Raw genomic sequence first — 24,701 nt, 5'->3', positions numbered from 1 at the left:
GCCGTCACCATTTACGGCCTAGGAGGGACCCGAGGAATTGCCTCGGGATTCAGAAATTTTGAGTACTCCCCCACCTCGTGTACGTGTGAACTAGGCTTGCGCTGAACCGAGCCACACCGGTGCGTAGACATCAAGGGACTGTGAGACATTTTACTGTTACAAGAGTCTCGCGCTTTCGTGCGATTGCAGATATGTTTATTTATTTTAACTGAATCAGGATTCTTGGAAAGGTCAAACAAATACATCAAGTCGGGACAAACCATTTCTAATGGTTGAAGAAGTTTTTGAAGTAAAATGTGTTATCCTGTCCGTATTCGGTGACTAACTCAGAGCACTTGTTTAACAGGTTAGATTTATCTGCATATGTGAATAAATTCTCTGTTAGCCAAAGATTGCATTTCTCAGACACAGGAGAGTAACTGCTTGGAGTTTGGCAGGTATGCTGATTTTGCACAGAAATTCACCGTCATATATATTATATATATATATATATCTATATATAATATATTATATATATATATATATATATATATATATATATATATATATATATATATATTATAGATACTTAAGGTTAGGTTTCAAACAGACACTAAATTCTGCTACACTTTCTCAACTGAAATGATTTATACCCATGATCGAGCGTTTAAACGAACAGTTAGTTGTGTATGAATTCGATCAATCGAAATAGCCTATTAGATAATGCAGAACACCTACTTGATACCTGGTCATGAGAGATACCACTGGCGCTTGGAGTGTTCAGTGCCAATCTTTCTGCGTATACCACATTGGCAACTCCAAGCGCCCGTGAGTGCTTCAACGGTCGTGCATAGACCCGGCGTATTACAATAAAACATCGCTATTTAGCAATACGTTCCATCAGAAAGACAAATGTACTTCTAATAGCGAATACAAGATTATTTTTGTACCTTATCGATAAATGTATATCGAACATTTTTCAAAACTTAGAGTGTCTGTACACATGACTGCCAAATGACTGGTCCTACGACCGAAAGTGGCTAGTTTATTAGTAATATGGATTATAAGTCACAAGAAGTATATTTAATTAATCGTATGTTAAAAATAAATTTATAAAATTAAAACAGCATAATGACGTTATATATATTGCAATATTTTGTCTTGTGAAAAGCTGTCAGTACATCCAATATGAGTTTTAAGGAAACATTTTGAGCGCATACAGTTGACTTTTTGGGAAATCCTACCAACTCTTGCGAAAATCACAGAGTAATACTGGCGTCAAATCACAAGAAAGAGAAGGCCCGGAGGAGTTTGAAGCGGAAAGGGAGCATAATATCACGGTCGGAGAAATGTGGCCTAACCTCTTTTCATGATATACTAGATTTTCTCATTATTGTGTTATTAGAGTCCAAATAGAGAGGAGAAACAGTCATGTGATGCAATGAGCCAATAGACTTTCCTCAAAACTTGTACACTTTACCACGGGTCTCACATATAATAAGCCGTGATTTAAGATATTCAAAATTTTGGGCAAATTTGTGTCTTACACTTTTTTCTACGTCAGAACAAATTTCATTCAGTGTTACAGATTAAATAGCTTATCCCTATCCCCTAATGATTCGCCTCTATTCTTGAAATTCACTTTCTCTGATAACTTGCTCGTATAGATATTTACAGCACTATCAATGACTTAAACTGTTGCGTATTTATGATGCCCCTTTCTCTACAATAACATATTCCCTTTTAGTGCAACCGGGCGAGGTGTGGCAGTCGCTGATGCTCTGCATTTCTGAGATGAAAAAGGCTGTAATAGTGTTCTATGACGCTGCTGGATAACGTTACTATCGTCTCGTATAAAATATTTAGTTTATTAGATTCGGTTCTATGTTTCTACTTTTAGCAGCGACAGTCAAAACACTACAATGGTAAAAATCGTTAGCTACATAGTGTTGAATAGTGAACAAGGCTTTTTTAAAAATAGCTGAGGCCGTACGGTCCAATTGTTTAGAAAGAATTTGATTTCTTTCAGGAAGGTGAAGAGCTCGATGCGCGGGGACGGTAAGCACGCACGTACACGGTGCAGCATTAACGCATAAATAATTGAAATGTCAGAGGTCAGTGTTTCCACATTGTCGTGAAATTTCAACCCAATAACTGTTGCCATGGAAATGATGAGGACGATTGGACGATTTCGTTATTGAAATTCAAAACAGATAGCGTATATTTTACAAATCCAGGGTCACTTATCTGCCTGGTATAATGAGGTTAGACGTATTGGATTGCTTTATTGAATTTCATTTTCATGGAAGCTGAATCGAATAGGTCATAAAAAAATGGGATCAAGGTGTAAATTAACAATATTCAAACTTTCAGGTACTGTCTGGTCTTTTCTTTTTTTGTCTTCACTCTCGGAGTCCTATTTCTGGAAAGCGGGAGAACTGTTACCGTTATGGTTTAATGACAAATGGAATCGTTGAGAGTAAAACACCGCTTTTTAAAAAATTGGCGCCGGTCCCTCTTGCACATTCTGTCGTTCGCTAAAAAATTTGAGCCTTGTACTTTGCAGTCCATTATTTACCTCAAAGTATGTATATGGTATAAAAAATAATTGGTGGTTAGCGGAAAGTGATTGCAATACAGAATACTGTGCGCTGTGTGGACAACACACTGAGACACAGAAGTATAATTCTTCATATACCTGGAAGTAGAGTGAGGGCGCTTCGTTCTGCACAAACGAAATATCATCCTGCAATGGACAAATTGCTTACACGATATGCATACAGGCGAAGCGATACGTTAGGTTTCAATAAAAATGGTGAATAAAATTGTGCTTTGAAACTAATGAATATAACAAACCATACAAACCATACACATTAATCTGTAATTTCTGCAAAAGATTTTCTCTTTTTGACATGTGGACACAGTTCTCAGGGGACGCAAAATGCTAACACGTGACTGAGATGAACAATTTCCATTGTCTGGCGAGAGATCGTAATTGGTATTCCATTGTAGTTTCGGGGCATCGCGCTGAAAATTGGATGTGTCACAACAATGACGCAATGCTTTTTATTAATTTGCAAATAAATCGGTCGGAGCTTTAAGGTTTCACGAGTACCGAAGAGGGACAAGCAGTCATTACGGGTAAAATGAGGGATAAAAAAATAGACGAGAGATAGTGCCAATCTATGACTCAGCCGTAAGTTCAATATGGTCTGTGCTGACATGCAAGCATCGTTTCCTTTCAGTGAACGAACGCTTGAAGGCATGAAGCATCCCGCTGTCGGCTGCTGTCACAATTAGTACACCACGAAACCACATTTCGTCTGTGCTGTCGCATATGTGCATCTCGGCTCCGAAAGCGACTTCTTGTCGTGCGCTTCTGCACGGAAACAATTCCCGAGATCAATTCCTTCTGTCATATGCCTGAAGGAAAACAAAATTTCGATCAAGGCGAACTCTTTTTTCTATTCCTACAAAGTGACCGGCTTTGCAGTGTTCGTATTATTGAGTTAAATCGTTGACTCACGAACGAGAACTAGGGTCTATGCTTAAATACCCTTTTAAAGGCGCTGTCCCAATCGATTAGCATTCAGCTTGAAAAAGGAGCCCTCATTAGGGAGAAAACATATCAGTGCCGACGCAGTCAGTCGGTCGGTCAGACAGACAATCAGTGATACTACAGAGCACGTCGCCCATCCTGCTTTTCGCAGATTTGCTGCCAGTATATCTGGGCTTCCGTTTCCCGGGTAGTTTGTCTCAGAGTCTGGTCGGGGATGCGTACACAGTCATGAGTTAAATAGTTCAAGGTTAAGCAGAGTTGATTCTCAACACTTGCTGAGAGTCTGCGTTCGAGTTGGGTGGATACGGAATCCGTGGAAACTTCGCGGTTTTTTTGTGTCGTCTGCAGCTGAAATTCGCGGTTTTTTTAGGCCGATTTTTCGCATTTCAGCGATCAGTTATGGAAATGGAGGATCAAACAGGCGAGGGTAACAGTGCGAAGGATCAAAGCGAAATCGTGGTGGAGACAGTGGACCCAGCTAACAAAGGCAACGAAGTTGGACAGAAAGATGCATCTCACAGAAGCAGGGATCGTTGCTGTTTAGGAGTCGGTGTAGTTGTTATGCTCACCGTGGTTGCTATAATCGTCGGCGTTCTGTGCGGCTTTTTCTTTAATCGAGAGAGTGAGGCGAACGTGACAGAAACGTGCACTTCCAAAGCGTGCGTGGAAGCTGCCGCGCGTATAATGGCAGGCATGGACGAGACCATCGACCCATGCCAGGATTTCTACCGGTACGCATGCGGCGGATGGCTCACGAGAAATCCTATCCCCGACGACAAGTCAGCCTACGGTATCGTCGATATCATTGCCGACAGGAACAATCTTCTAATGAAGTCAATCATGGAAAAATCACCAGACAGTGTCGCCAGTCAAGCGGAGAAGAAGAGTTTATACCTTTATCGGTCTTGTATGGACACAGAGACACGTGACAAAAACGGTGTAACGTTGATGGTAGATATCATAAACTCACTCGGAGGTTGGAATCCAGCTACCGTTGACTTGGGAAACACTTTATCAGAACTGCTCAAAAACCATTTTCTTAGCACTTTGATTTCTCTTAATGTAAATATAGATATTTATGACTCAAATAGATACATTTTAAAGGTAAGTGATTTTTTAGTGTACGTTTTTGCTATTCCCGATTTGCAGCCTTATAGATCGATACCGTGCGTGTCTTTTGATGTACAAAATAATGGACTACTTAATGCATCGCTGCAATATCTATTTCAGTGTGTGCTTCACCGCTTTGTGGCTGTGTGCTTTATAAAAATAATACACACCTCAGGTAACAGGCACACGTTTTAAACTTTTCGCTTTCCGAACAGACTTCATCTGTACTCACCCTATCTCACCCTAGCACGCTACTGAACAGAAAAATTAATCATAGCGCAGTACAAAAGTGTTATACGGCACTATACTATACGACACTACACCACCATGCCCTATAATTACACAACACCACACCACACCTTATCAAACTGCACCGCTCTACTCGACACCAAATAAACCGACCAATAACACTCGGGTAGTACACTACACTACACTACACTACACTACACTACACTACACTACACTACACTACACTACACTACACTACACTACACTACACTACACATCACCACACCGCGCCACGGCTACGCTAACTCTACACCACACTACACTACACCACACCACACCGCACCGCACCGCACCGACCGCACCACACCACACCACATACACCACACTACACTACACTACACTACACTACACTACACTACACTACACTACACATCACACCGCGCCACGGCTACGCTACTCTACACTACACTACACTACACTACACTACACTACACTACACTACACTACACTACACTACACTACACTACACTACACTACACTACACTACACCACACCACACTACACTACACTACACTACACTCCACTACACTACACTACACTACACTACACTACACTACACTACACTACACTACACTACACTACACTACACTACACTACACTACACTACACTACACTACACTACACTACACTACACATCACACCGCGCCACGGCTACGCTACTCTACACTAGTACACTACACTACACTACACCACACCACACCACACTACACTACACTACAGCCCCTACACTACACCACACCACACTACACTACACCCCCTACACTACACTACACTACACTACACTACACTACACTACTACACTACACTACACTACACTACACTACACTACACTACACTACAGAAACTATAGTAAGGCACTCAGCAATGCAAAGAATCGACCAGAAAATCTGTCGAACCATTGGAAAATGACTTGACAGGTTATTCAAATCACATATGACTCTATGATGCTTGTGATTTAGAGAGACAGCTGAACACCGATGGTATTATTTCAACTCGAGCGTCGCCCATTGAATCCTAATTAAAGTATATCATGTCATGGAATACATAATAGAAACACAATGTTAGTTTAAGGTCACTAAAGGGTCTACTTCGGTGGCATTTTTATTGATTGTCTTGCCCATGAGAAGTCTGACAGAAGTAAAGATACCATCCTTAAAGGTATACAGTCACCTGTAATCTATATATGCCCATATATGGTCAAAGGGGCGTTCCTTGATATTCAAAATTCCCATGTGAGGGCGCTGCTTTTAAAAAAGCGGCCATCCGCTTAAAATCTGTGATTGGTTAGATTTTCTCTTTACATGGTAACTGTGACAAAATTGGAACAGGGACAGTATACCTTTAAAGAGTGAAGATATTGCATACCAAATGAAAATACAAAGACGTAGCTCTACATTATTATTTTGAAATATAACATGAACAATTTAAAAGAAACCAGCCTTTAGGATAGGTATTACACTTCAAATTACCGGTTTCTTCTCAGTTATATAGCAAAAATTTTGGTTGAAAAAGTTGTGAAAGAAAAAGATTGATACCGTTTTAATCAGACAGAATGACTAGCCTGACAAATCATTTTAATTTTTTGTACGTAATTCTAGTGGTAAAGATTCTACTCTTACCATTACATCCGGGTCATTGAAGAAGTACTTACTACAGACAGACAAACTTGTAGACAAACGACCTTAAAACAACACACCGCACCTTCTAGCGGCAAATGGAACTCAAAAGTTGCCCGTGGGACGAAAACTATGACAAGCTGTCAAGTGATAGCCACATTCATTATATGCGATGACGTCATCCTTGCTCCAATCTGAACACAGATGGCACCGCATACCTGGCACTGCGTGGCATTGCAGAACACCGAACAATCTTTGTATCTTCTACCCACGTTGAATCAGAAAGTCACCAAAAAATGCTTACGCCGTATTGTGTACCTATCTCTCTATCTTTTACTTTGGTTACACTCATATGAAAATAAGAAGAAGAGAAAAATTATAGCAAAAAGATATCTTTTATTTAATCATAGTTTCGGTCTGTATTCATTTATAAAACTTTGTGTTAGCGAGCTCTTTACCTTAGAGTGGCGATAGGCTCGGTACCGAGCATATTTTATCGGTGAAGCGAGTCCGGACTTTATGTTCGTCATACGGTGACAACGTGTGGCGCGTATGTAAGCTGCACTCGTCCAACATTAACACAGTTAAATGGTCTTGCACCGAACAGTTCCGTTCAATAAAGGCTTATATTGAATCATTTAATTCCCAGAAACACTTCTATAGCATTATAGATTATGGCTATGTCTGTTTATACTATTTGATGTGCTTTGTTGCAGGTAGACGAACCGCAAGTAACTCTACGAGACCGGAGTTTTCACCTGCGTGACAGAAGTGACGAGGTAAGCCACATCGATTCATTCTAAAACATCCTTTCCAAGACACCTTAATTTTCTTTTTTTCTTTCAGAAGAAAACAATATCTGCAAAGTATCAATCTCGCAATATTTCGCTGTTATAACATAACTGCCTTCTTCTCAAAACTCTCACTTTTGACATTAAAGTTCATTAACATTTTGAAATTCTCTGTGTCCTCACGCAAATTTGAAACAACGTCCAGTTAGTTTCCGGAGACAAAATAGATTCAACTTTTTTCGTTTTCCACCCATTATACTCGGGAGCTCAATTTTCGATTTCAACCGAAATACCCCGGTAGACTTGAGTAGAACTAACTGCCGGTGGTTTCACCCTGCAGGTTCTCACGAGTCTCAGATCGGTGAATCAAATTTTGCATAGTGGCTGAGTCAGTCACTTGAAAGCACTTCCATGTAATTCAGACCTCGATAACACCATTCCTGTCAATTTTTGACATTAACGATTCTGTAAGCGTTAATTCATGTCGAGTGTAGAGGACATTTGACTCCAGTAAAGAAGTAGCTCTTGTTATGAAAAATACAGACAGGGATGGAATGTAAACACATTCCGATTGGAAAGCCGCTTAAAGCGGAGTAGAGCCTGGTGAGGGAATCTTACTACTCCATGCATGGATGTACGTACACTTCGCTGCAGTTGCATTGCTCACCTTTGACCTCCCGGTCTGTGTTTCTGAGCTGAAAGATAAAATTACTTCGGACCCACAAAAAACACCGAGATCAACTCTTTGCACAGATGTGCTAGCGAGCTGAGATTCCGTGACGATTTTCACTGCATTAGTTCTGAGATTGTTAGGTTGGAACTCCTTTCTGTTGATCTAAAAGAAGTGATGCAGAATGTAAACTTGAAGAGAAAATGCTAAAAAGAAGCGACGACAGGACGGAGAAGGGCTGCTGATTAGGGGAAATATCATTTCGGTGATTGTGTCGCTTTGCGTCAAAAATTGCCTTCACATTTCCTTACTCAGCTAACCATGGTTACCGGACCGAGTTAAGGTTTGACCTGACAGTTAATTAAGTTCAGGAGAGCCGATGTATAATGTATTCCTGTGTAGTCCAAACTGTGTACTGAATAGCTAGGTCAAAAGGAAATGATATTCAGTGATAATTGAAGTACCGCGAAACTTCAGGGGACCTGGAGACCACAGCTGGGCTCGAGCACAGCTGTCGACATTAAGTTAGAAGAGCATTCGATCTATTCTTACCTTAAGTCAAATTTCACTCTCTTCACGATGATGAACGTGTGTTCGAGTTCACGGGATTATCATCTAATCATCTGTGAAACCATATATATTCTTTCAAAACATGACAAAACACGTAGAAAATATACACAATATACAAAAATATACAAAATACGTACAAAATATGTTCAAAATATTCCGGTTTTTTCTTTCATCATGAAAAAGCAATGGCATTTTTCATGGTCCTTGTTGCCCAATCAGTGGTTGGTCTCATGGTCATATGATCATTGACCTCTTTAGTGTTTTTTCACTGCCATGCTGTGAACGGGAGCAAATCTTGGTCCGACGAATAACAGTATGACTGTGTATACGTGCATCTGTATGAACGATAAATGAGAACAGCTGTGACAATTTAAAACTGAAATCAACTATAATATAGATTGATGCTTTTGGGGTCACCTGAGATACTAAGTTGGCGGCGTAAGTGGCCTGTCTACCAGCGAAGTCGAATTTTCCTCTACAATAATCGGCAATTGATGACCATTGCCGCTGCGTGGATAAACTCTAACGCGTCACCTCTAGTGCTTTCGCGTGTTTCTGACTCCAATATACACACACACAACTATGGCAAATGCTACGATTTCTGTCACCAAAAGTTGTACAGATAGAACCAAAGATTTCATTACGTGATTATATTTCGTGTGTAAAATAAGTTCACCAGCATGTGATTTATTGCTATTCTCTGTAATCTTGTAGTATTATATTAGAAATCAGCTTCTAAACCAAAGAGATCACAAATCTGTTAGTGAATGACGTCACATACAGTAGGTATATATAACATAGCGCTATTGGCCATGCTGTTAACTGCACTATGGAGTGACAAAGGTTTAGTAACCTGTATCTGCTGGTGAGAAAGACACTTTTTGTCGCACTTTACATCTTCACATGACAGAAGAGATGTTAAAGATACTAAATGTTGTAATATCTTTTATAAATTGTCGCTGTCTGTTGCACGTATTGGCTATGAGTAAGGACCAGATGTGGACAACAAACCAGGCGGTCCTCTGTGGAACGTAATTCTGCTGTGAAGGAAGTGTCAATCACAAATGAAGACAGATCTCCTCGGCTCAGTTTTTGATTGGTTAGGGATCGGTTATTTCCAATGGCTTCATTGTCTTTTGTTTTGTCGGGATTCAAAGGCGACCATTATCCGGGTCAGCTCCGATAAAACTCGATTTTCCCGGATGTAAGGACACCTAACACTCTATGCAGTACAAGCCCACGTTTTCAGGTGCAGCCAATTAAGTTGCTCGTGCAAAAAGTGTTCGTGCGGAGTTTTTCAGCGGGTGGGCAAATTTAAGCTCAATCAGAGGGGCGGGGAGAAAAGTCAAATTTTACTGTGGGTGGGGAAGAAATTTCAGTTTTTACAGGGGGCGGAGACTGAGAAAATTCCTTGAGTGGGTACTGGATAATAGGTAAAGCGAGGGGAATGCTGTGGTTAATAGAACCTTATGGGCAATTGGGAGCTTCAACTGTTGTTGGGAGAGGAGAGCCGGCAGACCATTGATATACTAGAGGGCAGTAGGCATTGTATGTTTGTCGCATAATGCTGTCTGGAAGGCAGTTACGAACAACTCCACTTTCTTTCCCTTCCAAATTATAAGGTCAAGGTCAAAAATATGTGAAATCAGTATGTTAAGTGATGATTTTGCAAAATTGACTGAATTTACCAGTAGGCTGCACGTGCACCTGATTTTAGATTCCAGGTCTACCGTCAAATGACCAGTTACCATATCTAAATCCCAGCATCTCTGGTTTCTAGCTATATGCTCTGCCTATGATAATTATTGAACTGTCTTAGGCGGATGTGGATTTTCAACGTTCAACAGACATGATAATTGGCGGCGTTTTGGATCATCTCACCAGAATGCAGGATATGCGAAAGGTCATCAAAATTTGTACGCTACATCTGTTCAGCTCTACCGAGGGTCCAGGAGGCGTTCGTGTCCTGTGGTTTCATACCTTTTCCGTTTAGTGAGTGAACGTGAAAACAAAGTAAAAGGGAAATGAAAAAAGCGATATAGCAATTTATCAGTGTTTAATCATATTTGGAATATCGTGGCAAATCTGTTTAGTTGAAAGTTAGGAAACTGATACAAATGCCGTTTTCGACAAGTATAATGACGAATGAAAACGGAATCTGTTTAGACTGGTTTTAGGGTTAAACCAAATACGGTAAATATACGGACACTTTATTGGTCACTATGGCGACGAAGGAAAGGGCAGGGAATAATAAAAAAGAATCTCTGAATTTCTTTAATAGATCATTTCAAACCAAACCAAACCAGACCTGATATGAAGTAATTGTGCCAGTAAAGCATGTATTAAACTTGGTAATTGCACTATGTCTACATCAACACAGGGCATGACGTCAAATGAAAAAGTGCTCCAACATCAGACCCCTTTTGTCAGAAAATGGAAACACTGCCACGTGTGTGGAAAATGTATTAAAATGGGAAATAATTTGAATAAACAAAGTTACAGGTTCTGTAATAGACTTTGTTTAAAAAATACTCATAATAACACAACTTCGATTTGGTGCCTTGAGAAGTAATGACGTAAGGCATCACATGATATGGTGCTAATTTGTTTCACTTCGAGCACGTTATCGTACAACTATAGATTGCATTTTGATTTGTGACAGCGAATACAGGTCATATTTTTCCCTTTGCACCTTGTCATAGCCCAGCAAAGTTGAAAGACTTGATCTACTCAATTTTTACTGAGTATGACATTTCTATCGCCACACGTTGCAGATGCATACACAGACCAAACCGTTTATACGCGAGACTGTCATCGTCATCTTTCAAATGTATTGACAGCTTTCGTTGTTTCGCCACCGAGATATTCGAATTTTGAGAAAATTGCTTTGTGCAGAAGTCAAATACACAGAGGCAATGTTTGACGCAGCTCCATGAGCATAGAAAGCAAAAATCAAAACAAAAAAAGAAACAACCCATGAGACCATAAGAGAAAACAATCAAAACAAAATAAAACAAAATAGGAAACGTAACCACAGTCCCCCTCATCCACATAGAGGGACTGTGACGTAACATACACTTGTTTTATACCTTTTCAGTTTAACCGACATGTTAATGAAAATATATATTATATATATATATATATATATATATATATTATATATATATATATTATATATTAAGTTTTTCTGTTTTTCTTTAACATAGTGCTTGTCTAAATACTTTGAATTAATGCCATCGATCATATAAGTGGTGGTAGATGTCTTCTGAACTGCAGACAAGGTAATACAAAATGACCGATTTGAAAGCGATGGGAAAGTATGATAACGCCGTCTGTTCGCTTCTACGGTTCCAGAGACAGTTTTTATGTGCAGCGGCAACATTCATTAGGCCACTAGAGCTTAGATGGGTTATTTCATACGTGCAGCTACTGTGAAACTGTAGTTTGCTAGGGTTAGAATGAAGTAGGTCAACACATCTTGGCGGCATCACGCTACGTCGAACGCATTTCATAATGCTGTTTAAAATAAAGAATTCCGAACTTGATAATTACCGTAATGCGGTTCTTTGTAAAAAATGATGGCACTATATCTTCAGAGCATGGTTTGCATTGATCTTTACATTGTCTATTATTTAGCTGTGTGAAAGAAACTACAGAGACTGTTTTGAGTTTATTTGAATTTATTTTGTCAGTGGCGGGCAATGTGGAACAAGTGAGCCCGTAGGCTCGTTTAATTCTCGAACCGATAGCGTTTCCTACGGCATGACCCCCCCCCCCAAAAAAAAAACACAAACCAACAAACAAACCAAACACACATTTCGCCACACCTCCGATCATTTTGTAGGACTTTATGCTCATTTAAATACAACAATCGATCAGAGCTATGTAGAGGAGTGACATGAGTGTTTGGTGTAGAACAGGAGATATTGTGAAAAGACGGGATTTTCGGATTTTAGTTTTCACCAATATAAACTCGCATTGTTTCATGCATCAACTTGGGTTTATTTAAGAGCCAGTAGCTGTAACTCTTGAGGATTTTTCTCGCTACTTTTGTTTATAAATTGCACGTACTTGTTTAACTTCCCCAAGCGTGTTGAAATAACTACAATTTTGCTGCCGACACAACGTCTGCACGTTCACAATGGACTGTTATCGCTTCATTTGAATTCTACTCCGGACCAGAATTCACCTGTCAACAATAGTAATGCAGTCTACACATGTACAGACTGAGGTGACAAACGGAATGCTGTGTATCTCAACATGCTTTGGGGAATTATAAAGAAACTGTAGTTGACGTCAAAACAAAGAAAAATGTGAAAAATCTTCAAATGCTACATTTACTGTCCCTTAAATCAATCAAAATTAAAATTCTCCATTGTGGAAAAAAGCTTCAAAATTCAAAAGGCAAAATGAATATCTTTTTTTCATCAGCTACCCAGTCGTTATTCATACTTGGCACGTTATCCATGGAAATATGGATGAGCGCCTCGCAGTTTCGTCGTAATTAGGCAATTAGCGCAGACTGCTACATTGTTACCATAGCAACACGGCTCGCCAACAACGCGACGGTATGTGACTGCATATGAGTAATCTGTAGTTGCTTGACGAAGAATTCCGGGTCGCCTGACCTTTATGCGAAACGACGCTCGCTGACTTTCCGATGTTTTCCTCGTCAATTTCTAAACAGCGAGGCCAATTTTGGGCATTGCTGGAACGAGGCCAAACAGCACCCAAAGCAATTGGAAGCTCATCGCAAACGCAGACAAAACAATATCTTCACCAGTCCTTTTTCAAACCAACCGCGAAATGAAGGAAACACGCTTGTTGAGAAACAAAAAACAAAAAAATGAGGTGAAGTTAGACAAAACAAATAGTTACCGTACCAGATTTTGAATTTTTGGAGCGATGATGATGACGTCATCACAACTGGTCCGATAACCATTTTTATAAAAGGTAAAATATCACCAGGTCCGTGAGGCATTTATTATTATCTAATTTTTATTTGCTCCATCACAAAGGGCGAGACGTCTAGTACCCAATGAGGTACTAATAACCTCAAAGAAATTAACATTATTAAGTAGGACCATCCGTTACAACACTTAGAAGTGATTGAACCAGGTGGCTGGACTGGAAAAGCGCAGGATGCTGGGGTTGAACTGTCAAATGACACCCCATGGCCTGTTTTTATACGTTTACATATCTATCACAAGATTGAAAGAAAGTTGAGGGTTTTTAACTGAGTGACCGAGGGCGTTGAAAGAGCAATATATTTTTTTCCGCCGTGACAACAATAGAATAATGATAACGTAAGAATACCTCATTTTTTTGTTTTTTTGTTTCTCAACAAGCGTGTTTCCTTGGTTGGTTTGAAAAAGGACTGGTGAAGATATTGTTTTGTCTGCGTTTGCGATGAGCTTCCAATTAGTTCCCAGCCAGTAAATAAATAAATAAATAAATAAATAAATAAATAAATTAGCTTTGGGTGCTGAATAACGTAAGAACGTAAGAATAATGAAAAATATAATGAGGTAAATGGGTCTCCAGTACTATGTTGACTCGACCGCACCACTTCTATCACCTGGGGTGGTAGTTTGTGGCTCTGTGAACAGCTGGTGCCCAACCTTTCATCGATTCAGAAAAACGGCATGATGTCGTTATTTTTTAAAACTGAATTTATCATTATCAGCACGAGCTAATACGGAGAGAGAGAGAGAAGAGAGAGAGAGAGAGAGAGAGGAGAGAGAGAGAGAGAGAGAGAGAGAGAGAGAGAGAGAGAGAGAGAGAGAGCGCTTTTAAAGCCATCCACCACATGGGTGCGATTGATCGTTAAGCTGTAAACATCGATTAACATACATCAGATGACACGATAGAAATTTACGATTATAACGTGAATGATAGAAGTAACATGAAATGCATTTCCTCGCACTTTCAGCTTATAGTGTTGTATTTGAACTTCATGCGAGTAGCTTTGACGGAACTTGGCTTGGAGGAACCCCAGCTGACAGAGCTCATTGACACTATTTGGGACTTCGAAGTAGAAATTGCAAAAGTAAGTACGTCATTCTGTCTGAAAAATCGAAAAAGTATATTGTATATCATATATGAAAAGATAACGAGACTGCACCTATAATGAGGCCGTATCTTTAAACATGTATGTATGTATGTATGTATGTATGTATGTATGTATGTATGTATGTATGTATGTATGTATGTATGTATGTATGTATGTATGTATGGATGTATGTATGTATGTATGTATGTATGTATGTATGTATGTATGTATGTATGTATGTATGTATGTATGTATGTATGTATGGATGGATGGATGGATGGATGGATGTATATACGCATGCATGTATGCAATAACATGTTTGTGTGAGGATATATAGATGGATAGACAGAGTAATAGAATCTCACATCCCGAAGGACCTGGGATCAGATTTCTCACACGAGTTGGGGATATTTTGTCTCACACGAGCCGCAGGCGAGTGGGAGACACAAAGAATCACAATGTCTCATCCTTAACAAAAAAAAAGTTACACCGTGTTTACAAAAATCACCCTGAACTAGCCGCTCAATGCAATGTTGCAATAAAGACAGACAAGGACCTCAGCTCAATCACACAGGATTTTATTAACATGCCTGATTCTGTTCGATCTGACAGATCATTGTTCCAGCATACGATAGAAAAGATACCTTGGAACTCTACAACAATGTCACCGTTAAAGATCTTCAAGAGATTTTACCTCAGGTAATAGAATTATTCGATCACTGCACGTGATGATATGAATAACACAATGGCGATTGAACCGGTGTGCTTGACAAGTCAACATTGGTGGGCGGAAATATACAAGTCGCTGTGAGATAAAAACCGTGAAAGAAATTTACAACAACATACCGAAGAAATGACGACATTGATAAGGATTTTATGAATGTCATGGAAAAAGGCGGAATATAAGTTTCCGATTTGCTTAGTTCATAATGAGGGTACTATGCGTACTCTGTGTCATATCGGTGTTTCAGTAAATGCAACATGGCTGTAGTACTAAACGTGAGTAGACGTCACGAAGGCGGGGTGCTTCACCTTTGACCTTGGTGCGGAAGGATATCATATTGTCAACTTCGATTTTATTTCCATCCTTTCAGCTTGATTGGTTGGCGACCCTCAAATCTGTCGTGGGCTCGCCGTTCATCACGACAGAAAATGAAGAAATTGTCCTCTTTTCAACGGAATATCTGAGAAATCTGTCCAGTCTCCTAGAGAACAGTGACCAAAGGTAGATAAGGAGAAAATTGAACATCACAGACTTTTGTAGTATTCCAGTAAAGTGAAGAAAACATGACTGTACTCAAGAAGTGGTGCGGCACAAACTGATGACGTCACACCTGCTGTGGACAAAGCAAGGTCCCCCCCCCCCCCCCGTAGTGGCGGGCACTTGTATTGCAATTTGTTGCCGCACTACTTCTTGTATTTCCCTGGAAAGTGTACGTAGCCTACACAATTGTTCTGTGCTTTGGAAATAAGGTGGCAACATTACGGTGTGCTAACTATCCTCAGCGCGTTTCGTTTTCCTTTCCTGGGGAAAAACTAAAACCATTGCAATTACTGATATTCATGACCACAGGCATTGATAACCCATGGTCAGGAGATTAAAACTTACTTCAATAGTAAAGCAAAAATCCATTTGATAATAATTGAAAATGTGTGCAGATGTCCATGCGCACAAAGACCGATTTCGAACAGTCTCACAGGTGCCTATTCAGTGTTATACTTGAAAGGGCTTAGACGGCAAAAGTGCTTTGTCTTACTGCGGTAAAATAGTTCATATTGACAAATTAGGGCAATGTTTTGGACACCTTGTGCTACTCAAAGAATCATCTTCAATTTGAGGGATTTCTGCATGATACTGAGATTTTACACAGGTCATCCCCATCGGAGATTCATCATCTCCACAAAAAATTGATCACCTGTAATTTGGATTTCTGTCTTGTCAGAACCGTCCACAACTTTATGCTATGGAGGTTTGTCGCGACCAACATAGAGTTCACCACGATTAAAATGCACCAAGAACACGCGAAGGTGTTCACGGCGCTGATGGGAACGCCGACGGCGTCAGAACTCTGGTACGACTGTTACGAGCTGACCAGCGGGCTTCTGGGAATGGCGGTCGGCGCTATGTATTCACGCGAGGCTTTTGATAGCGAATCCAAACACAAGGTAAGCTTTGCTTTAAAGGTATACAGTCACCTGTAATCTAAATATGCCCATATATGGTCAAAGGGGCGTTCCTTGGTATTCAAAATGCCCATGTGAGGGCGCTGTTTTAAAAAACGGCCACCCGCTTAAAATCTGTGATTGGCTAGATTTTCTCTTTCCATGGTAACTGTGGTAATATTGGAACAGGTGACAGTATACCTTTAAAGTAGAATGCGCCTGGAGGACAGATGTTCGGATTCTCAAATTTTTACAATATTTTTCTGATCTAACACATGTGTGGGCTCGTTTTGAAGCTCTGGGAACAAGGAAAAAATCACCGTCTTGTTTTTGTGAATATCGAACATTTAATTTACGAACATCGAAGTTTTCATTTTTCTCAAGTTAACACAGGGATGGCCACCATTTTCAAATGTCGATAAATTCAAGGCAATTTTCAATAGTACCAAAACGGACACGTTGACACCCCCCCCCCATTGTTAGTTTTTCAATTTCGAGGCGCGTACCTTTTGTTTAACAACGAAACATGTATAGCTGTGAATTAGCCTTGATGTTTTTTAAACTTGACTTCAGTTGCTGAATCCTTATTGCATATGTGAAATCTATTAATGTGATAACTGAAATCTTCCTATGATGTACATTTGAATGACTATTTTGAGAATATTGAATATTTTGGATACCTATATCTTACTGTCCGGTTGTATAGTCACCAGGGTCTCAAACTTGTTCAATACATAACGGTTACAGAAAAATATTGCACACGCCATTTCACTCTTTTTCATTATCTTTGTCTGATGTGTAAAGTGGAAGAAAGTAATGAAAACACAAACAAACAAACTTGTTTGGGTTTTCGTATCCCTTTTCTTTCTTACTTCAAACGGACAAAAAACAGAATATGACACAACGTTCGCTTGCTTTGTCATAAAACTGCCAACAACTCTGCTGCCAGCATGTCGGTAAATGAGAGCAATAACATACAATGGACCGATGTTTATGTCATAATTATAAAGGTGTCTGACATCATAAAGAGGATTAAAGCCGCATTTAAAGAAAACTCATTGGACAATATTGACTGGATGAGTGAAGACACGAGACAAGTTGCAATTGAAAAGGTGAGAGCCTTTTAAGGTTTTCAAAATGTTTCTCATAATTTCCCTGAATTGCCGCCTACTTACCTCACAAATCATGTATTTTTGTCCTTATTTTACACAGTCATCTTCTTACTTTGTCATGTATCAAGTACTGATGTAAGAAATTGATTTTAGCGATACCAGTATATAGCGTTCCCTTTGTTTCGCAGACGACAGTAGAGATGTTCCGTTGGTGTCGCTCTACTTACAAGAATCGTGACGGCATGAACGTACGATTCCAATGATGTCTGGCAGCATGAGAGAGTGAAATTGTTGAAATCCCGGAGGATGCACGTTTTCTACCACTACGCTGCTTCTTAAATGATTTAAAATTACTTCTTTCCTCTACATCTTAATGCGTGTTTTACAGGTGGATGCAATCAGGGAGAAAGTTGGATATCCTGACTTCATCTTGGATCCAGTAAAACTCGACAAGAAATACGAAGAGGTGAGCACGTCATCTTTTAACCATCATGTGATGTCAAAGTTTGAAGCGGGTCTTAACGAGTGGAGGCACAGGATAATATATAAGATAGTTTTGTTCTTACTTTGATATTTCAAAACTGACCAACGGTCATGTGAATCGCACAGTAACAGAAAGATACAACATTCCTGAACAAAACTCACTGCACCATCCATACGTCACGGTTTTTTCAGAATGTAGTGCCTTTGGGAAGTAAACATCCATAGCACAACAAGTTTTATACGCAAGAAGTGATGACGTCACGTTTGACACTCTCACAAGACAGCAACGATAGCAACAAAACAGAATATGAATATGAATATGAATATAGAATAGATATAGAATATGAATAATAAGTCTACGACAACAATAAACTTCATAACTTCCAGACTACGATAGCTGGTACTTCTTGTTGGCGCGCTTTATACCTCCTTTTGTTCACCTATTTCTTTCAGTATGAAGTGGATCCGTCGAACTGTTTAAAAAGTGTCACAAACCTACGCAAGGCTGCATTCAACAACATGATCTACAAAATACCAAAGCACGTAGACAAAAATGAGTGAGTAAACTTATTAAACGTCGTAAGTTGGCCTGGTTTAAAAGCAAACAAGAACATTGTGCATGTGCATCTCAAGTTTAAAGCAACGCTAATTGTATAATTTTTACAACCATCCCATCTTGAGAGACATGTTAGCATTTCTGTTACTAAGCCATATATGGCCATATTGTCCTTGAAAATGTCGGTAATGCGATCATATAGAGAAAAGGCAAGTAAAAAGAGTAGATTTATAAAAGCTGCCGAAATATTACCCCGGTTTTGTTTTATTGAAGGAAATAAAATCATTTGAAGACTTTTGAAGCATATGCGACATTTACGTCTTGTATAATAGACTATTTTCGATACCGCATGAGATTTTGTGAGATTTTACGAGATTAACCTTTCACAGGACAAAGACTTTCGAAACAGGAAAACCTTTAAACCATATATTGTTTTTTGGAACAAGAGCTCGCAAAAAAAGTCACCATCTGTTATCTGATTTCAGCACGCACTGAATGCAAATGGTTCTTTCAAAATGCACTTAACTACACTAACTATTCAAAATTTAATCTGCAACAATGGGTCTGTAAAGGTATACAGTCACCTTTTCCAATTTTGCCACAGTTATCATGGAAAGAGAAAATCTAACCAATCACAGATTTTAAGCGGGTGACCGCGTTTTTTAAAACAGCGCCCCCACATGGACATTTTGAATACCAAGGAACGCCCCTTTGACTATATATGGGCATATTAAGATTACAGGTGACTGTATACCTTTAAACCATATATTGTTTTTTGGAACAAGAGCTCGCAAACTCTTACTGAGAAAGATTACCCTCAGGTCTCACAGCTAGGGCTGTCACAAACATGCCTTAATGTGGAAAACCTCTAAAATTTCGATTACAATAACAACAATCCCCTCCAATTATTTAGTCCAGAATTTCATTCTATATTTTCCAGATGGATTGCCACGCCGCAAACAGTCAATGCTTATTATTCCCCAACCAGGAATGATATTGGTAAGGAACATTGAGGAAAGACAGACAGAAACACAGACAGACTGATAGGCCGACTGACCGACCGACAGACAGACAAACTGACAGGTAGACTGACAGGAAGACAGATAAGACAGGTGTGGGAACGGAAAAGGCTTCAGTCAGAAAAGACGGACTTCGCCTATTGGCGCCTAGCCAGTTATAGAATATGTTTAACGAAATGAGAAAAAAATGGTGATGTGTAGATAAAAAAGACGAGTGAAAACTCGAAGGAAGTGATGGATTTACCAAGACATGGAAAAAAGGAAAGTATGAAATTAAAACGTCGATAGATGCAAGGAAGTTGTATCAAGACAGCGCATTTTACGGTCAAAATATGAACATTTGATTATGTTCTGTTTTCAGTTATGCTTGCAGCAATCCTTCAAGAACCAGTCTTTAATAGCCAATACCTGACGTAAGTACTTCGACCAAGTATTTGATGACCGTCCTATCGTAGTCACGTGAATCTTAGAGCTCTTTTGTATAGCCTCGTCCGTCCGGCAGCTTTTGAACAATGATTGGTTGACTCCTCCAGCTTGTGACCAAGTCATTTATTGTGAGGCGCAGACGAAGTATATGCTTGGTAATCGTAGTCTACACCCTATACCAGTTCATAATCGTTTGATGGGATTGTTTTCTCTTTCCACAGTGCTCTCAACTATGGTGGAATTGGAAATATAATCGGCCATGAACTCACGCATGGATTTGACACTGAAGGTAACTTATAATACCTATTGTGTTTTCTCCATTTGTATCAGTTGTCGTCTGAGAGTTGACATCGCTCGATAGTCAGCTTCCAACGACAGAGGGCGTTCCTGTCGTCCCTGGAAAAATAAAATTTACAATTTTTCCATCACTCGAACCAAAATATCTTCCCAAAAGATAATCAATAAAGTGATTAAAATACCGCCCTTTACTGGTGAAACATTTCATGCTCTAGGTCGCCTGTACAATAAACATGGTAACATCGCCCCCTGGTGGTCAGAAGAATCTACAAATAACTTTGAAGAGCGAGCCAAGTGTGTTGTTGATTTATATAGCGACTATGAAGTCAAAGAAATAAATATGAAGGTGAGATGATATAAATTTACATTCCTCTTCTAATCAAATTTTAAAATAAGACGCATTTTCTCTGTAATTTTCGCACTTGATTCATTGTACCTCTTTTGCCCTCGTCAACTCACCCTCAACCCTTTCAGTCCTAATGATTAAAAGACGATCTCTTTGATCCCCGTTTCATTTAGGTAAATGGTGGCTTCACTCAAGCCGAGAACATCGCTGACATGGGCGCAGTGAAACACTCATACAATGTATGTTGTTATTAATCTATCATTTATCTATGTATGCTTTCAACAATTGCATTCAAATACATTAAATAATTACACTATTCTAGCTTCTATATACAATCTGTACTGCATCAGACGACATGTACAGATATTTCTGTCTGTCACTACATGTAGACAAAATCACATAGCGTCGGTGACGGTCATCTCCGCTTTTTGCTTCCAGGCTTACAAGTCACTGGTGAAAGAGTATGGCGAAGAGCCAGTGCTTCCTGGACTGGGAAAAACGAACGATCAGCTCTTTTTCATCGCACTCGGCCAGGTCAGTGACGTCACGTAACTATGATACTTCGGGGTTTTTTTATGTAACAGTGAGTAACGAAATAATAAACGATAGAACTTGGTCTGAACATTCTTCGTCGTTTATTTTCGGTTATTACAAATAAAAAATACAGAAGTAAAACTTTTAAAGATTTTAAATTTTCAGTTGAAATATAGATGTTAAATTGGCAGTCTTCAATCCCAGATTCTCGCATTATTTTGTTCTCTTTTGAAAGTTGTTCACAGCCAGTCAATTTGCTCAGAAATAAAGCTGATTAAAAACCCGCCCCATTTAAAAGAGTTTCTTAGCTGTGAGTCGGTGCTTTTTAAAGAGAGTCTATAGGTTTATCGCAGATTTAAACACACGCAGTTTTTGCCCCGAAGATCACTCTGTAATGGAGCACGACAATTGATACAACGCATTCAAAACTTTAGCTCGTTGTGGAGATTATAAACAGTGCACACATTTACATTATTAAATTATTACCTGTAAAACTCTGAAATTTTACGATTTTTTAAAAAGATTATGTCTGTTGAATCGTGACCATTGGCGCAGATCCCGGGGGTAGTTATATGTCCACTTCATTTCGTCTCAGTGTTCATAATGGTTGCATGCTTGTCTCCACAGACCTGGTGTAAAAATCGTCGTCAACAGAACTCCAAGATTCAATTAATTTCCGATAATCATTCCCCAGAACCATTCAGGTAGGTGTCCGGTATTTTTATTGTCTCTTCGATATTGTGTTGGCCTAATTAATTAGAATTCTTTAATTTTGCACGGTTCATGTTGACACAGGCCACAAACGTTGGGGATAAATTACAACTTCACCAGACTCGGCGTTGTAGAAAGTCGACGTTTCTGTGTTTTCGTCCATGGTTTAATTGACTTGTGCAATAATTCGTATTCATAGACGTAACAAGAGGACCACATCAAATTACATAGAGCTTGGATTGAAATTCCAGTCTATGCATGTTCATAATATAGCAACTCTAAAATCAGGTGCAGCCAACGAACAATGCACTTACTATGATAAGATATATTGTGCATGACAAATAATGTGAACTGACTAATTTTAAGTTAAGAGGGTAATTAATTAGCTGTTCATAATTTGCCCTCCCACAGAAAGTTTTTCGACTTACCCTCCCACACTCAAACTTCATTTTTACCCACTCCCCACTTATTTTTGCCTGTTTCCCCTCCCCACTGTGAATTTTTGAAGTTCCCTCACCCTGTGGCGAAAACTTGCCAATTTCCCCTGCCCTGGAAACAATTCCCCTCAAAAAGTTTTTCGCCAAGCCCTGTCCCCAGGACAATCAACCGATATCTGCCCTGCCCTACAAAAAAAAAAAAATAAAATTTGCTCTCCTACCACCTTAAAACTTGTCCCCTGCCCTAGCAAAATTAGAATTTCCCCTGCCCTCAAAAATTGCTCCTGGAATAGCTTTTTCGATGAATAGCTCCGTTGGCTGCACCTGTAAAATGCATACAATGTATTCGTGAAAGCCTGCGTATTGAGTACGAAAAAGTAAAAACCATGGAGGTAACCCCCAAAACAACCCACCCCCTAAAAAACCAACAGGAGAAACCAAACCACCCCAACTCTCAAAAACCTCCATTGTGTAACTTGTGTTGTCTCCACCTCTTCCTATTAACGATACGAGTTTTACTACTTTGACTCTTTGTCAAAAACATTTGGAAATCGAATGTTTAGTCATTTCCTTGCTTCCAGTATTTATGTATCCACAGTCAATTTACAAGGACCAATGTTGCATGGACACATCATAGGGAGTGAGACGAGCGTATCTGTTAGTTTCATTTGAGTTACATACACATAAGCCGAATCCATTCTGTATCTTTAGATAAACTTTATGCACTTGTCACTCACCGTATTCAAAGTTTTGAACTTATTTCACTTCATGTCTGTAGGGTCATCGGGACTGTAAGTCAGTACGAGGAATTTTCACGCATCTTCAACTGTAGTGCCGGGTCGCCGATGAACCCCGTACACAAGTGTACTGTTTTCTGAAAGCTTGGACCAGCTTTCTCGCTGCCCTGTGCACACGCAACCTGACAATGGCACGTTTCGTAGAGGGCGCTGTGGGAATGACAAGCTAACACCAAGTGTTTCCGTAGTATTTCATAGAATCGATTTTAGGGACTGGTCAGTTTCTTCGGCCTGGGGGGGGGGGGGCGGTGGATTATTTTTTGCCGACGTCAAAAAGTGGCTGACCCCCCCTATTCCAAATTTTGAAAACAGGGTGACCCCCCCTATCCCAAATTTCGAAAACAGGGTGACCCCCCCCCCGCACGCCACAACTGTAACACAAAAGGTGGACATTATATATATATATATATATATATATATATATATATATATATATATATATATATATATATATTATATTTTTACATACATTTATATTTTAACAGTCATTCTGTGTTTTAATGAAATTGTTGACATGTCAGTTGTAAGATAGGAATTTCAAAGTGTCAATCTTGAAGTTTGAATACAGTCATTTTGAATGAGCTGTGAATGTATTTCACATTTCTATGCTTAACCAGATGTCCTGAACAGAAATAGATGTCAATCATTAATATCAAAGAGGAAAAAGCAGTAAATCAAAAATTTTGATAGGTGTTAAGACTTGCCAGCCATCCAATTAAATCTCCTGAGGAGCCATAGACAGGCATTTTAGCTAATTCTGATGTGTGCAGTGTCTGAGATGTCCTTTTCTTGTAACATTGAAACCATAAAAGCACAGCTAATAATGACAAAAACTGCCTTTTTAACTGTTATTTTGGTCATAAAAAAGCATCATTCTACAGAAAACCTGAGACACAAAGGAAAACAGTTGCGTCAATGACAACGAAAGATATCTTGTCATTTTTCTATCTCTAAAATAAGTCACTTTATGAAATATATATAATTGTGAAATATTTGTGCATGTTGCTTTCTCATACTGAATTCTCATACAGAGAACAGAAAAGTATCAGGAATTTGTCATGCTTTTCATATAAAATGCAGATTTCATAACGGTACACTTTCACTTAGCAAACATCAAGATATCTCTTGCATATATCTCTGATTTATTAAAGTATGACGCCCAAAGGGCGCGGAGAAAAATATGAA

General features: G+C 39.3%; 1 protein-coding gene across 1 annotated transcript; it reads left to right on the top strand.

Moving 5' to 3' along the window:
• The first annotated feature begins 3,290 nt into the window (after window positions 1-3,290).
• On the top strand, window positions 3,291-23,720 carry LOC139137405 (endothelin-converting enzyme 1-like). The gene is made up of 17 exons (XM_070705469.1): window positions 3,291-4,642; window positions 7,269-7,331; window positions 14,516-14,632; window positions 15,248-15,334; window positions 15,730-15,860; window positions 16,579-16,801; window positions 17,809-17,910; window positions 18,299-18,376; window positions 18,847-18,950; window positions 19,890-19,948; window positions 20,330-20,381; window positions 20,616-20,683; window positions 20,907-21,037; window positions 21,211-21,276; window positions 21,476-21,571; window positions 22,199-22,275; window positions 23,498-23,720. The coding sequence occupies exons 1-17, from the start codon at window positions 3,938-3,940 to the stop codon at window positions 23,595-23,597; spliced, it is 2,259 nt and encodes a 752-aa protein (XP_070561570.1). The 5' UTR covers window positions 3,291-3,937; the 3' UTR covers window positions 23,598-23,720.
• Window positions 23,721-24,701: the final 981 nt, after the last annotated feature.

Source organism: Ptychodera flava, chromosome 7 (genome assembly GCF_041260155.1).
Source record: "Ptychodera flava strain L36383 chromosome 7, AS_Pfla_20210202, whole genome shotgun sequence".
NCBI classification, from domain to species: Eukaryota; Metazoa; Hemichordata; class Enteropneusta; family Ptychoderidae; genus Ptychodera; species Ptychodera flava.
Note: the sequence above shows the minus strand (reverse complement) of the source record. Positions and strands in the feature narration are given on the sequence as shown.

Coding starts and splice junctions, on each gene's coding strand:
- LOC139137405 (XM_070705469.1), top strand. CDS start 3,938: ATGGAAATGGAGGATCAAACAGGCGAGGGTAACAGTGCGAAGGATCAA. Junction 4,643..7,268: donor CAAATAGATACATTTTAAAG/GTAAGTGATTTT, acceptor GCTTTGTTGCAG/GTAGACGAACCGCAAGTAAC. Junction 20,382..20,615: donor TTTAATAGCCAATACCTGAC/GTAAGTACTTCG, acceptor CTCTTTCCACAG/TGCTCTCAACTATGGTGGAA.